This window comes from Lissotriton vulgaris, chromosome 2_1 (genome assembly GCF_964263255.1).
Source record: "Lissotriton vulgaris chromosome 2_1, aLisVul1.2, whole genome shotgun sequence".
Taxonomy (NCBI): Eukaryota; Metazoa; Chordata; class Amphibia; order Caudata; family Salamandridae; genus Lissotriton; species Lissotriton vulgaris.
In genome coordinates this window covers 658,775,012-658,791,974 of record NC_141687.1, presented here as the reverse complement: position 1 = coordinate 658,791,974, position 16,963 = coordinate 658,775,012, and the positions used below count along the sequence as shown (strand labels likewise).

At 42.3% G+C, this 16,963-nt stretch overlaps 1 protein-coding gene across 2 annotated transcripts in view; it reads right to left on the bottom strand.

Annotated features, from left to right (window-relative positions):
• The window catches only part of ELP4 (elongator acetyltransferase complex subunit 4), a 1,390,950-nt gene that overhangs the window by 777,077 nt on the left and 596,910 nt on the right, over window positions 1-16,963 (bottom strand). For both annotated transcript variants that reach the window (XM_086955829.1, XM_086955830.1), the window contains exon 6: window positions 2,290-2,374. In XM_086955829.1, coding sequence (XP_086811955.1) covers window positions 2,290-2,374 — 85 coding nt within the window. The remainder of the gene's footprint in view (window positions 1-2,289; window positions 2,375-16,963) is intronic.

Here is a 16,963-nt window from a genome sequence, read left to right as displayed (position 1 = left end):
ATCTGGTGGAAACCCACTCTCAGATATTAGAAGAGTTGACCAATGATTTCTGGCACATTTGACTGGCCAGGCAGGTAATAATCAGGGCGGAATATTCACCGGCGAGAACAGAATGTGATAGCATTATCACAACAGCAGCACTTCAGGAATGCAAATTACTGGATACAAAATTGCAGAATTAACAATATATCTTAAAGAAAATGTGGGTACCATTCCAAAGAGAAATTTTAGCATTTTGACTTAAAAGAGCAGTATGTCTCTATTTCAGTTCGCAGCCAGGTCCAATGGCAATAGTAGTTGATGTGGTTCCTTTAACATTTGAATAAATTGTTGCCAAGGCGTCAGATAGGAACTCCTTCCTTTTCAGATGATTAGCAGGACAATAAACATCAGGCGGCGCAAACGTCAGTGGTAATGATCACACCATGGTGGACCATATATGTGTAGTTTATGGTTGCATTACAGCAATTGTGGAAAGTTCCAATGCAGCTGTTCTACAGACTACTGAAGACATTTTAAAGTAGCATATAGAACATTGCAGCTGCTGCATGAAGGATTTCAGGAGACAATGGGATATTTGGTGTAATCTTACTCCCATATACAAGAAACTTGGGCAGCTGGTACCAAAGAATGTTGCAGATAGCATGGATTATATGAACTACTCGCTGAATAGAATTATCATCCCATTTCAGCAGATTTCAATCAATTTCTAATTTTTTTGTGAATCATAAAGTCATAGTGATTTGCAGATCACAGCAGGCCAAGATGCAATTGATGACAAACTGGTGGAGCAAAAGTCTGTGGGTCTACAGACTGATAAAATCAAGAACCTGCAAGGATTCACTCTCCCGATTCTAAAATGGTTTCTTACAAATGCTAACCTAAGGGAAAAAAACAGGGTTCAGTTAAGATAACAATGAGAACATTAATGTCAAAGCCTTAATAACAGACAAGGTTTTCCCCCATATCTGCCAGTGCTATGTTGAACGCTGCAAGATGGATTTTAACTAACATCCCAAAAATGTTTTCAACTTTTTTTGGACAGACCCCAGATATGTGAAATCACAAACGGTATTTTGAAAGCTGTGGAAGGGTATGGAGCAACCTGCATTTCACTCTTCCTTTGTATTTCATGCCACTTAACAACACAGCTTTGCTAGTGGGTAGTGAGTTTTTAAAAAGTGTAACGCCTATCATTGTTTCCTAATCTAGAATGGGGTCGATATTCGTAGCTGTCCTGAAGAAAAGTCACAATTCTCTCCACAAAAAACTCAGAGGCCAGAATTATCACGCTCAAAGTTCGGTGATAAATCTAATGTCTGTGTAACAGAATTTCTAACAGTTAATGTGTGTAAACCTCTATCTAGATCTATTCTAGAAATACACCCAAAGTCCTCTATTTGACGAGAATGGGAGGAGACATCAGCGTAATCACGAAGGAAGTGAAATTAAGTCGTTGGATGACATAGAAAGAAAAGGAAGAGCCTTAGAGTTGAGAGAAATGTATTGATGTAGGTTTTATTTTGTCACAAGGAACTTATTTTAATACATGTCCAACCCTAGGGAGCATGACTAATGACGTTTATTGAAACTGGTGATGTTTTTCTGTTTAACTGGGTTGCCGTTGAAAATAAAGGCATTACGTTAAAGCATAACCTTAACCTGCGTGCTCCTAGTAGAATTCGGACTTTTCCTTCGCAATAGTTCGGAAAATTAACATTGTTAGGTAGTAAATCGTACTTGTTAATCAAAGGATGCTCTGGAAGCTACCACATGTCTATCACGAATGTGCTCAATGAGCAAATGACTACTTACCTGTACCTAAAGGTAATATTTTCATCTTTAAAAAGCTGCCCCTACTGACACACTCATCTGAAAATGAATTCATACAGTAATATATCTGCTCAACCTGCTTGTATATATGAAAATGAATACATGTAGTAATATCAACACAGTATGATTTCACAACGAATGGCCACGTAAACAAACTGCTGCAACCAGTTCCCGTTCTAATACCACGCGGGTCCCCGATGACGTATCGAGTAAAAGAAGACTTATTTCAATATGCACGTCCTCATGGGGAGTCTCTAAACATGGAGCAGCAGAAGGCTGCCAGGGGTCAGCAGCATTGGCCAGAAATCTGTAGAGAACTCTTCTTGTTTACTTCCTAGTGCAAGCAAACAGCTTGCTCACCTTTGCTGATTCCGAGACCTTTAAGGGGCACTCTCAAGAGGGCTGCAAAACAACATTGGTAACATGATTACAGAAGTCACTGAAGGCTCTGCGTACCTGGGGACAGGAGCCGTCAAAGCCTTCCTTCTGAATATAGCTCTGGATGGCCCGAAGGAGCCAGCTGTAGCCAGGGGTCATCTCGCTGTGGGGAGTAGAGAGAAAGAAAGGTTATTTTTTCATATTTGAGACTCGAATGCAGAAAAAGTGCGCAGGAGCACTTTGAGGACATTTACAACAATATGGCCACCAATGATCATGGGACCTCAGCAAATCACAGAAGAAAAAAGCCAAGATTCGGAATATGCAGGACACTCTTTGTGATGCCTGGTGCTAACGAGGCTGGCGGATTGCTACCATATGAACTGCAAACTCTGCAGAGACCGAGCTGGCTTAATGATGTCGAGCTTACTTAGCTCTTGGAAAATTAATGATCTAATGAAGTAACATCAACGCTGAACCCACCTCAGCCCTTCAGCAGTAATCACAGATAATGAACACACAGTTAATTAACTGAGATCTCAAGTACACCTGATCAGTGCGCTGATCACCTGAGCGCCGCTTCCAGCAGTGCTTGATGTTTAGCAAGAGCCCATTTTATCAATGCTAGGCTAGTAAGGAATTTGGAAGTGTTGTTATTAAAAACAACAATTAGGAAATGACAACTGTGGAAATTATCTTGTTCAGTGAGATTTTAGTGATTGCATATTCCACCCTCATTTTCAAAAGAGACATTTCCAAAGGTAAATTTGTTTCACAATATGAGTAAAAGGACGTCAGAAAATAATCCAGCAAAACTTTCAAGGTGGCTGAACAAGAGTAAATTATTCGTAAAAGCATACTGCTCTCAAAACAGGTACACACACGAGTCAGAAAGACGACGATGACATCTTAAAAGCATGCTGAAAACTCAGAGTAGGAGGATAAGTACCTGCTCTTATTCCCATCTCTAAATACACAAAGGGGGTAGGCCCAAAGGACAGGACCCAGGTAGGGCCTTATACGTACTAAAACAGAAGAAAACCTGGTGTCCTAATTACTTATGTAATGTTTTTGCAACAACCACTCTATATTCTTTTGGTGATTGGGTTATTTATTCACCCTATTTTTATCAACTCTTTTTTTGAAAGGACTTTATATTCTTCATATGGAACATAAATACCATATACATATTTACATACATAACAATTGACATGATACTTACAATAATATACAAAACCAACACTTTTTTGACATACATAATACTTTGCACAAAACTCTACATGAACAGAACTACATCAAAACAAACCCATGTGCCACATGTAATCAAGCGATGGCTCAATTGAATATCATTAAGCGTTCTGATAATTCAGTCCAAATTGATTCCTGAATCAATTTATTTCGTTTTGATCCTTTATCCACTTTTTGCTAATTTAATAGCAATTGCCGACGCATTTCATTCAATCCTGACTGGACACTGTTAAATTGCATGATCAAATATGCCTCTTTTGCCAACAATAGAACATATACAGAATCCCACCAACAGGTCAAACAGTCCCCATTAGCTACTGCTCAAGGTCACTGTTATGACAGGAATATTTACCCTTCACCCTCCCACAACAGCCATTCACTCACTAACATGAATACATTAGGAGCATGCAAACACACAAAACTTTCTAACACAGCAAGTGGACCTTTTGATTCTCTCCTTGCTTAGTAGCTCCACTCCCAACCTGGAACCAGCACATTAGCGATAACCAACAAGCAGACGCTGTCATGATTGCGAGCTTTTGCTTGTTCCACTGTGGTTGTCCCGCAATTAGAACCTTCCAATTCAGAATCAGGGATCAAGCTGGAGCACAACCATCCACTTTCTCCTTGATCTCGCCCCTCCAGACAGGCATCGCGAAGTGGGCAGAAGATGCAAAATACCCCTTCTTGCTCATTTAGATAACCTACTGCACTGCCTGAGGCTTGTAGTGTGGTCATGTGAGGGGGTCACTACTGTGAACACTCCTCACACATGCAAAACATACAGTGGAGCCAACTGAGTACTCCTCTCATTACAATCAGATGCAGTGACATGAAAAGAGAAGGGTCTCCTCAGATCACTTCTCATGTCAACAGGAAGAGCAAGGCTCGATTGGCTTTACAGTGCTGTGCATGTATAAAGGTTTGTGTAGGGTAATGACCTTGCAATCCCAAGGCCCAGGAGCCACCATTCAGAATTATCTAATTGGCATAGCAAGAGTTTACATAGATGTGTGTAGTGTGATATCCCAATTCATATTTTAGCGACACCCACTAACTGATTTGCATTTGTACCAATACAGTTTTCTCTCACCTGTTTTTTTTAACAATCACGAGGGAAAAAATCCCCAAAATCCAAATGTTAAAATGAAAAAGAAACCAAATGTCTAGCTTAAGATGCATTTAAATCAGAAATCTGAAGTGCTGCAAGTACAAAATCCTTAGATGGCTAATAAAGAAAATTACAACTGCTTGTTTGAAACACAACTGACATAGGCAAACCAATGCAATATATTTCCTAATTTTAGTATCTACTCTCCAAACCTGAATATACTGAAAAGACAGCAACAGCTAACAATAATATAAATAATATTATGAACGTATACATTATTTCTGCTTGAGTAAAGTTTGTTTTTTGAAAGGCAAAAGAACATGGGCTAATTTATACAGATTTTCACAGCTTTTTTCCCTCTGTTGGCAGATAGCGGGTTTATTGAAACGCAAGCTTACAGCACAAGCAGAACAAACATTCAAAACACAAATTGTAAACATGTTTAAATGTATTAGGTCCACTGCTGGTCGTTGCCACAATTTTTTAAAGCGCGTCAAAAACGTGATACGTTGAAATTCCTAGCCATATTTCTAAGGCTGGTCGTTGCTAAACACTGTTTAATTCTGACAATCGTTCGAGATAATTCATCATTTCATCCTTTTTTGTTCAGCCATCTAGTTACTGATAAAGCAAGTTGGCAAGAAGGTATCCTAGTTACTGCCGAGTCCTTGACTTTCCCATTGATACCGTTTCTAAGCATTTACCAAAGGTTGGCTTATCAAGAGAAAGACAAATAGACTTATTATCAGTGAGTAGACCCCATTACCAAAGACAGCCTAAGCGTTTTAGCGAATGTACCCATGAATCTGTGCTGCGATAAATCAGAGACCTTAGAATTAAAAGCAAAAGAACACGTGTACTCGCTACAAATAGAACACATACGCAAGCTACTACCCTCCCTAGAAAAAGCACACAAATGTGATATACACTTATTAATTTTAAAAAAAAAGGCTATAGTAAAAAACAATGCGAATGCAGCACTAGAAATATTAGAAGTAAACAGATGGGGGTGATATCTTTCATTACAAAAGTGGCCTATTCCTGCTGTGCGGTGTTCTATTCTCCTCTCGAGACTTCCTGCACCTCATGTTTACTCCCTTGTTGATTATACCCTGTTTGCCGCTTTGCCTGGCGTATTATAAAAACTGCTAGAATAGTGTAACCTAGGCATAACATACGGGACCCAGAAGAATGGAACAGGGCTGCTAGAATGCTTCCAGATCGCTAATACTTATTCAAATGAGATTGCAGGTTATACCTAGCACACACCAAACGAGGGTGTGACCATCATTTTCTGTTGTAAAATAGCCGCTCATGCATCCGAACGGATGTGGAAGGAAACATCCGGAGAGTCAATAGAATGCACTTAAGAGACTAGAACACTCGAGGAGGGCTGATGCAAGATGACATAACTCAAGGCTTTGGCTGAAACGTCCTGAGGCAAAGCAGCCAGTGCGCCTCAAGGAGGCCAACCCAAATGTGCACTATATGCCTGCACCAAACCTAAAATGGCACAGCATACTATAAGCAACAGTAAACCCTTGTCAGTGGACTATAAATCTACAGGCAAAGCAAAATATCAACATGTATGTATATAGCTGTCTCAAATTACATAACTGTAGATACTCCAGAGTTTTAAGGTCCTATCCTTGATTCAGGGTCGGCAGGGTATGAGGTGTAATTGAAAGAAAGTAAAAAAAAAAGGAACAGCTCAAAACATCTTACTCAATCTTGCATGATCAACAAAAAGTACTGAAGAATGTGCCTTTGTTTGATGAGGTCTAGTAGGTATGAGTTGGACTTTGTCCTCTCTGCAGTCACCCCCAAATTATTGGTCTTCAACCTCTAGTTTTTTCCGAACACGTTTTTGTTGGCTTTTAGGCCTCTGCACACGTTACCACTGCTAACTAGTGATAACGTGCTTGTGTTCTCTCCTTTAAACATGGTAGATTGGCTTACACCCAGTTTGTACATTTAATTTAGTTGCAAGTCCCTAGTGAAGTAGTACTACATGTACCCAGGGTCTGAAAGTTAAATGCTAAAAGAGGGCCTGCAGCACTGATTCTGCTACCCACTAAAGTAGCCTGCCTCAGGCCTGTTTGTTCAGTTTTAAACTGCCATTTCGACATAGCAAAGAAAACCTTTTGCCAAACCTAAACCTTCCTTTTTAAGTCGAGCCAGGGCAGTGCATGCGCTACTCTGCAAGGAATTCTGTATTGAGGGAAGGACTTAAAGCTCTGCCCACTCTCCGCCCATATTTTTCATTGGCTTGTGTCATTGTCCACTTAAAACTATGGCTGTTCATTGGTAAAAAGGCTTAGGAGTCCCTCCTTAGTACTGCCTTGACTAATTTGTTATGCTTCCATAGCGACACCCACTGTTACATGTGTTGTTGTTCAGTAGGGTTTCATTACAGCCTCTGAGCAGTATTTTCTCAAAGAGCCTTCTCCTGCCAGCTGTAGCAGACAGGACACACGATTTCCCAACGCTTTTTAAAATTTTTATAGCACGCACTTCCAACTCAATAGGTCTCGCATTTGCGAGAATATAAGCTACTGGCATTATTATTACTATTATGGTTATTATTTTGCATTTGTTGAGCGCATAGCTACCAGCAGGAATCCAAGCGCTAGTGGGTACAGGCAAAGCATCAACCAATAGTTGTCAGGCCGTTTTCTGAAACAGCCAGGTCTTCAGCAGCTTCCGAAAGGAGAGGTGATGAGCAGTTGAGCAAAGATGTAAAGGTAGTGTGTTCCATAATCTGGCTGTATTATAAGAGAAAGTGTGGCCTCCTGATCAAGCCCTTTTGATTTTAGGAACTGATGCTAAGAATAGGTTGGTTTTGACATCTCAATGGGCGATAAAAGATGATGAGGGAGTGATTAATTGTGGGGCCTTTTCCCCAGAGGGTCTTGTGGGCTATACAAAGTGATTTACATTTTATTCGTTCATTTATTAGCAGTGGATGTAGCATTTTAGGGCAGGCTTGGCAGAATGAGTTTTGGGGGTATTAAGTAGCAGCCTGGCTGCACAATTCTGCACGACTTGAAGTTTTCTAATAGTGGATTTTGGGGCACCAAGGTAAAGGGAGTTCCCGTAGTCCAGGTGGGAGAGGACTAATGCTTGAACCATGTCTCTAGCTGGCATAGGAAGGAGTGGTAAGATTTTCTGGATCAGTCTGAGGATGCCAAAGCAGGTAGCTACCAGCTTCACTGCTTGGTGGTCAAATTTGAGAGACCTATCGAACCAGACCTTCAAGCTTTTAACCTTGGGTTTTGGGGCTGGTGGGGGGCCAAGACAGTTAGCCCGGTCCGGAATTGGAGATGGAGTGGTTGCCCATGACCATAAGCTCAGTCTTGTCTCCACTGAGCTTAAGGCATGAGCATTCTATCCATTTGGCTACCTTCTCATTGTACATAATAATGCCTTTTATTTATTGGTTTTAAAAACAAAACAAAAATAGAAGGCACTGATATTTACAATGCCATTAGCTTAAACTCTGATAAATGTGAGACCTATTGCATTACAAATGCTTGTTAATATGTACCGGCCACCCCAGAGTGGGCCTTAAACAGCCAACAGGGCAGAGTGCAGAGTATTTATAAAAGTTAGAAATGTATTTTTAAGTTTTAGATTTCCTGGTAATGAAAAACACAATAATTCGTTGTTTACTACTACAAGGCCTACGTCTCCCATTGGATAACACTGGGTTACCTTAGTACATTTATTAAGTGATAACTTTCAATTGTGAAAGTCTAGTTTTGTGTCCAAAGAATTGCAATTTTAAATCCTCTTTTATGGTAGTCATATTTTAAGTCAGAATTCTGAAAAAGCCACTATAAAAAGTTGCCCTTTTCTTGGTGTCTGCAGCCTCTATCCTGGGTCACATGACTAGGTGTGGCAGTGAGACAAAGGGGGAATAGGTGTTGGCAGGATGTGCCATCTCAAACTTGATAGTGCGGAGGAGCAGTCATCTATCACACTTGCACATCACAAAGGCTGTGCCTCAGCAGAACCATAAAGGGTTTCACACTAGTCTTCTGTGCCCTCAGACAAGCTAGGGCAAGGACAGGGAGGCAGGAAATTACAAACATCTCTTGGGGTGGAAATCTCCAGAGCCTTCTCCTACTTCAAAGCTGGTACTATTGAGACCTGAGATCCAACTTTTCAGTACACCTCTGGACCTGTGAAAGACTCAGAAGGACTGCTGTGCTGCTCTGCTACTCTACTGCCCTGCTGCCTGAGTGAAAAGGACTTGACCTAAATCTTGAACCCAGAAGCACCAGAGTGACTCCAAAGGCTAGCTGACTGGTCTCCTGATCAGAGCCTGGGACAGAAAAGGCTCCAACCACCTTCAACCCACCATTTGGACTCTCTCAGCAAGTGGTGCCCCTTAAGTCCTGAACCCTTGGAAGTGAGCCTGATGTGCTCTGCCTCCCAGCTGTGGCCTTTTGAGCAGAACCGATGCAGCGCAACACATCTCCCTGCAGCATAACCACAGATGTAACTTTGTAGTTTTAAACACTATTTGTACCTAAATCTTTAAAATTTCACCCCCTCACCCAGTAACCTACTGTCCTTCAGTCTAAAAAAACCTATGTTCGCCTCTTTTTCTGGATGGCTCGTTTAAATGCAACATATGACCACATTGTTCTTAACACTGGGAATGGATTACAAGATTAAAGACTCAAGTAGGACATCTAGAAAGACAATTAAGATGATGCATCCATGGACTATCTGCAGCAGCAAACCAGAAATGCAAACTGCAGTTTCAAAAAAAGAAAAAGAAACTAATCTCTTCCAGAATATAAGCCAACACACCAAACAAGAGAAAAGTCAATAATTCTCTAGGAAGATATTTGATTGGAGAAGGGTCATTGCGGGTCTACAGTTCCCAGCAAAGTTAAATTGTACTTGAAGTATATCTTTGAGAGAACAAAATACTGCAGACGTAATTGGAGAGCTAGAGGAAGACTCTGATGAGAAGGCATCAGAGGGCACTGGCCAGAGAAGCAATGACGTTGCAGAAGAGGAGCAATTAAGAATAACAATTCGATCTTTTCTATAAGTAATATGAACACTAGTATAACTGTTTACTTATAGCTACAAAAGACAATTATTCTCAGGGGGATGACTGCTTATGGGAAGAAAATAATAAAGCTGGCTGATACTAGCAAAAGGTGTACAAAATGTCTTTTTATAACGTTTCAGGTGTTTAGGCTTTATTCAGGTGAGGTAATAAAATAACACGAAGACAAGACAACAAGTTCGATTTCAAGCAGTTATTGAAAACTGGTCTAAGTTTCGGAGACCACCTCCTCCCTTTCTCTGTGGCAGCCACAGAAAGATGGTAGTAATATTCTGTTAGTTAGAATAATTATATGACCTGTGAGGAAAATGAAAGTGCTACATATGATTCTTGCAATAAAAACAGATACAGATTAAATTCTATGAAGTTGCTTCTCACATTTCCAAGCTTTGATAACTATAGTTTATAGTGCAGTCTGCCAAGCGTGGAGATAGAAACTGCCATCATCATCATCATCGATTCGCGGACACTCATTTCCCAATCTTTCTAGCGTTCACACAAGTAAGACGGTGCCAGCACCTTTAATCTCAAGTCCATGGAGAGCACATCCCCCTGGTTGACAGTACAATCTGAATCTGTATTAGGACTGACCCAAGTATTTATCTGCCCAAAAAATAGTAGAGTCAGAGATTATGCAATTTGTGAAACCAGACAAAGCATTACAACTTCGTCCAAATTTACCTAAGGCAAAATAAGTAATGCCAGTCTAGCAGCAGTAGCAATTTCTTGCTTTAGTATATCCCATGAGTGAAACATCTTGTAGCAGATCATAGTGAGCCGGCACCTCTCACGAACGGCATGCTGGGAATAGGCATGGTAGTAGTAAGTAAAACATCCCACATGGTATAAATAAACTTTTAAAATGTTAGGATTCTAAAATTGTGGCGTACAAGCGGCCGGTTTCAATGCATCTAACTCCGGGTGTAAAATTTCAAGTATGAGCATTTTCTTTATGTCGTAATTAATTAGTGCATCTAATCTAAAAATGTCCATAAAAAAGTTTCGTTTCTTAAAAACAATTTCTAAAATGCACTACCGTCCTAAAACATATATTTATACTCATAATTTAAGAGCAATTTGCATAACTAATCCATATATATTCGGTGTAGTATTAGCAATTATGTAGGTGCAAGAATGGACTTTTTAAGTTTCAACCAAAAGCAGCACTGCCCGTGATATTCATACCGTTGACAAACATTTTCGGCCTCTTCCTTCAATTTTACTTGGCCTACTACTGACTTTTCTCACCGCCTCCACAAAGTGCTAATGTGCCAGAAAGTTCAAGAACGCATACAAATTCACAGGCTGTGTGCAACAAGTTAATCCCTAGAGAAAAATCAGGATATCTAAATAGGTAATAAAGCTATATAAATCTTTTTCTTTAAATACATGTGTATAGGTCATAAAATCATACAGCTAGAGCTTTATGGGCCTGATCTAAAAAAAATGTGAACGTTATTATTGCACTGTCTTACCTGACTCTAAAACAATAACCTGACGGCTTTCACAGTAGACCTTATTTTTTCTTTGTTTCTGGCATGCTGGGAAAAGGCATGGAGTGTTGGGCATGGTCAAATGGAAAAAATAGAGACGTTGTGGGTGTGGTGCTGCTTTTTGAAGGACCCATTGCACATACCACGGGACAAGATGCCACTTCACTATGCAAGTGTGGAGGGGATAGGGCCTACAACAGGGTGAGCTCCCTTGTGGCCACAGTCCACCAACAACCATCACAGCAAGGGGCAAGTTTCTATTGTCACTAATTTCAATGCAGGTATTAATACTTTTGACAACCAATGACCGAAACCAGAATAATAAAGGATTATACCATGAATGTGAAATCAAATAAAACAAGCATTTGCAATGCAATGGTCTCGGCATCATTAAAGGTAGAGCTATTGGCATTGCTCATGACATTTCTTTTTTTTTCTTTAAATCATAAATAAATGGCATTGTCATTTACATTGCCAATACACACCACTCTGCACCTGCACTCACTACTCTGCACTCACTACTCTGCACTCACTACTCTGCACTCACTACTCTGCACTCACTACTCTGCATTCTGCACACTCACTCTGCATTCACTACTCTGCACTCACTACTCTGCACTCACTACTCTGCACTCACTACTCTGCACTCACTACTCTGCACTCACTACTCTGCACTCACTACTCTGCACTCACTACTCCCTACTCTGCACTCACTACTCACTACTCTGCACTCACTACTCTGCACTCACTACTCACTACTCTGCACTCACTACTCACTACTCTGCACTCAATACTCACTACTCTGCACTCAATACTCACTACTCTGCACTCACTACTCACTACCCTGCACTCACTACCCTGCACTCACTACTCTGCACTCACTACTCTGCACTCACTACTCTGCACTCACTACTCTGCACTCACTACTCTGCACTCACTACTCTGCACTCACTACTCTGCACTCACTACTCTGCACTCACTACTCTGCACTCACTACTCTGCACTCACTACTCTGCACTCACTACCCTGCATTCTGCACACTCACTCTGCACTCACTACTCTGCACTCTGCGCTCACTACTCTGCGCTCACTGCTCTGCGCTCACTACTCTGAACTCACTACTCTGCACTCACTACTCTGCACTCACTACTCACTACTCTGCACTCACTACTCGCTACTCTGCACTCACTACTCGCTACTCTGCACTCACTACTCGCTACTCTGCACTCACTACTCGCTACTCTGCACTCACTACTCTGCACTCACTACTCTGCACTCACTACTCTGCACTCACTACTCTGCACTCACTACTCTGCACTCACTACTCTGCACTCACTACTCTGCACTCACTACTCACTACTCTGCACTCGCTACTCTGCACTCACTACTCTGCACTCACTACTCTGCACTCACTACTCTGCACTCACTACTCTGCACTCACTACTCTGCACTCGCTACTCTGCACTCGCTACTCTGCACTCGCTACTCTGCACTCACTACTCTGCACTCACTACTCTGCACTCACTACTCTGCACTCGCTACTCTGCACTCGCTACTCTGCACTCACTACTCTGCACTCACTACTCTGCACTCACTACTCTGCACTCACTACTCTGCACTCACTACTCTGCACTCACTACTCTGCACTCACTACTCTGCACTCACTACTCTGCACTCACTACTCTGCACTCACTACTCTGCACTCACTACTCTGCACTCACTACTCTGCACTCGCGATGGACGACAGAGGCAACGCGCAGAGATTACGTCACTAGTGCACAAACTGGATAATCCAGGGAGTGTCCCGGCCTTCAGGTATGCGAGTCCATCCGTCCTTGCTGTTATATTTCACATCAGAATCCTGGTCTCACATGAGCACTTCCTTACCCAGCGCCCTTTCAGGAAAGGCATGCAACAATCAGAAGTCCCTGACACTGACCTGTCCGCTGGGATGCGTGTGGCCAGCAGCAGCGGCATAGCTGAAAATGATGCCCCCTGCACAATGTGATGAGGGGTTCACGAGCCTCTCATATCTTACAGATATTGTTTGGCCCTAAGCTGAATGGGGGCGCCCTTGAGGGGGTCGTGGCCCCGTGGAGTGCTGGGGCCCTTCTGAGCCACAGGGACTGCAGCAGCCTTTGTTACCCCTGGCCAGCAGAACTTTTCCAGACACCTCATGTCTCACTCATCGAGCGTGACTCTCACTCCATCCATCTAGCGGTCTTACTGTTGGCGAGTCTCATTGCACCATGGAATAGAGTCTGGCACCTAACAGTAAACTTTTTTCTGTTAAAACATTAATTTTCCATCCTAACTCTCACATCTCACTTTGGTGCACTCTTGGACATTCTGTGCGCACATATACCAGAGAAGAGCGTGTCACGCTGCAGCTGGTTTGAGATTTGTGATTATAACTCAAGCAGTGGTCTTTTTTCACATTTGTGGTGACCGCACGCAACCCTAACCACTCAGTTTAAGTGTGCAAAGTTTGCAATACTAGAAGCACTGAGAAAATCCTGAGAACTCTCACAGGTGCACGAGTATGAGGTAATCTCTTTCTTTGCTCCTCTCAGGGACTGAAACCTGTCAGAAAGGTCTTCTAATTGAATGTCGAAAACCCGTAATGCAATTAAACGCCACCGAAGTAGGTTACCACTTAATGCGTTTATGAGAGATTTGTATCTGCTTAATTGTGCACGTCCACTGGAATAGATTACAAAGTAGCTCCATCAATACACTTTACATTTCAGATGAACTGTGAACAATCTCGCGGATACTGCGATTAAGGAATGGGGTCATAAACTTTCTTTTGCGCGCTAAATATTTATAATCATTAGCCGACGTTCAAGCTTTATTGTTGTTTAGACTGGAGCAGGATAGCTACAGAAGGGGCCCACAAAGGGGAAACTCGCCTGTCATTGTTCCACATCTTTGAGAGATGTTTGCCTTTGCCTGACAACGTCACTTTTATAGAAACCCTTCATTTAGGTTGTCACATTATTCTGAGTTATTGTTTGATTGGGGAAAGCTAGCAAGTGTGGGCCCCTCGGGGGATTCGGGTGCACACATATTAATCATAGGGGGTCAAATCCGTCGCTAGGGGGCTGAGGAGTGGTGCCTGTTACACACATGCCCTGTTGGTGTTCCAGTTCTGCGTGTGGCTGGGGCGCAGCTGCGGCAATATTTCCCTATTATGCATGCATGTCATTCCCGAACTCAGTGAGCGCAGGTAGGACGGGAAGTCAGGCAAAGTCGCCTGTGACGGGGGCGGGGCTGCGTACGTAACCGGAAGAGAAGGCGGAGTGAAAGCGTCTCGCGAGCCGCGACGCCAGAAGGAGAGCGGAGTCCCTCAGAATTGATCTGGTAAGTTACAAAGGGCTGGGGGGGGGCTCGGTTCCCTCGTTGTGTGTGTATGCATGTGTGCGACGGCGGGGGAGAGGGGGGGGGTGCACTCGTGTGTGTGTGTGTGTGCGCGCGCGTGTGTGTGTGTGTGTGTATGTCTGCGGAGGGGGGGTGGGTGTCTCTGTATGTATGTGCGTGGGCGCTTGTTTGTGTGTGCATGTGCATGCGCATGCGTGTGTGGTGCTTGCGCTTCCCAGGAGACAGCGCCTGGCCACAGCGCGCGTTCCAGTTACAAATCGCCTGGAAGGATGCGCGTGGCCAGGACTGTCTCCTGGGAAGCATAGTCGCTGACAAAAGATCTCCGGCGGAGACGCGCTTCCGCGCGTTGACGCCGAGACCTAAAAATAAAGATGTAATAAAACATTATGGACATAGTCAAAATCAAATATGTGCAACAGAAATTTACCACAATAATACAATGAATAATAAAACTGTTTAATAAATACTTATTTCTGAAATAAAAATAATTGTACTAAATATAAAGATGGCGCTTATGCTTCGAGAGTACAGTGGCTAATGTGTGACTCGATTTATAACTACATACAGTTAAAACTAAACCCATCATTTTCAAGATGCACTCTTACCACGTGGATTAGTCCATTCCTTTAAAACTTTCCAAAAAGCATAAAGCCTCTGCACCCAGCCAGCCTTTGGCGAACACGACTCCGTGGGCATGGACTTCAGTGCAGTCAATGTAAGTATTTATTTATTTAAAAAATGTATAAAGCGCAACATATACCCGTGGGTGTCTTGGCGCTGTAAAACAGAAGGGTTGGATAGAGCTGGACTAGCATGGACGTGTATGTGTGTGTGTATTCAATGAAAAAACAATAGTTAAAGAGACGTTAAAGTTAGGAATTTTAATTTTGTCTTAATTTTCATTAAAAGAATTACTGAAAAAAAAAGTTGAAAGGACATTATAGTTAGATGAGAATTACAGCTAAAGCATACCGTAAATTAACAACACAATTAAAATTCAAACCTTAAAGTTGTCTCAAGTACTTCGAAATCGTGCCCTAAAGTAACTATAACTCACACTCCTGCCATGCACAGTGTTAAATGCCCCCAGGCAGGTCAACGTAAAAAATTGACCAGACTTGTATTGATATTGAAGCTCCTGAGCCACCATTCCCAAAAATGTACACATGGAAATGTCTCCGGCATGGGGTAGCGCGGCATCTTATGAACACCCACAAATACTTGCTGACACCGAGGGTCCCTGCATGCTGAGGCTTCAACAAGCAGCTATTGGACATCTTCGTGAAGGTGTCTAATTTGTGTCCAAAACAGGGTCCGACATTCTCTCCCGCCAAGTAATGGGGTTGGATCCTCCTGCAGGGTGATTCTTGGCACTACACCTATACACACTCTAGACATACACAGCGTAGGGATTGCATAGTAGGAGTACACCTGATTACTACCTTGTTTTATATGCCTGCATAAATACACCGTCTTGCTATTTAGTCTTTTGGTGATTATAATCACTTTTATCTGCTTCTGTCTGCTGATTATTGCAGCACATGTATTCTTTACAAGAATAACGTTGGTTCAATAAGTATATTATAAATGTACCATTGTGTATTCTATGTATATATCTCTGAGAACAAGAGCGCACAAGTGTCTGAGTGAAAAGGTTCTAGATCTGTTATCATGATACCAGAGGGTAAGGGTTGTCATGTTCAGTCCAGAAACCATTTGCTCCCTAGTTGGGTTAGGGGGACATTCGGTGGCTCTGTGAGCTAGCTGCTCTCTAGGCCATCATATACTGTGGTGTGCATGGAATCAGCCTAGGAACCTCACCCTAAGTTTATGTTATCCACAAACGCACAGGTCCTACAGATCGGTAGGAACTACACAACACAGGGTCTTAATAGCTAGTTTGACCTTGTGTTCTGTAATATGATCTTCTATCTGTGATCTTTGTGAAGCAGTGAGTTTTGTGGGAGATTGCGAGTATTTATGTATTCTTTTGTGCTTCTTTATCCGGGCATTCATTCACAAAGAGCTGGGTATATTAGGAGCAAAAGGCTGATTGCTTATCCGCATCATTAGTGGGCCTGGTTCCATCAGCTAGAACTATTCATTTAACATAATGGCATTCCTGTTTTAGTCGCAGGAGGTGGGCCAAATGTGGAATTATCTTACTGCTGTATATGTAACATGACTGTTTCAGGTTGTGTAGGGTAAGCTCAGCTTTATTAGTGTCCATAGTGCGCAAATGGACCTCTAAGGGTTGTGATATGCTTCTGCTTTTGGGACGTAGGCGCTAGCTTGTAGTGATCTTCCAGGGGTTTAAGCTCCTTTTCCTAATGGCATGCCTGTGTTGGTGTCTGAGCCTCCTAAAATAGGAGAGCTTATTTAAGATGCAACACTGACTTATAGACATCCCAAAGCCATCTGACATCTCAA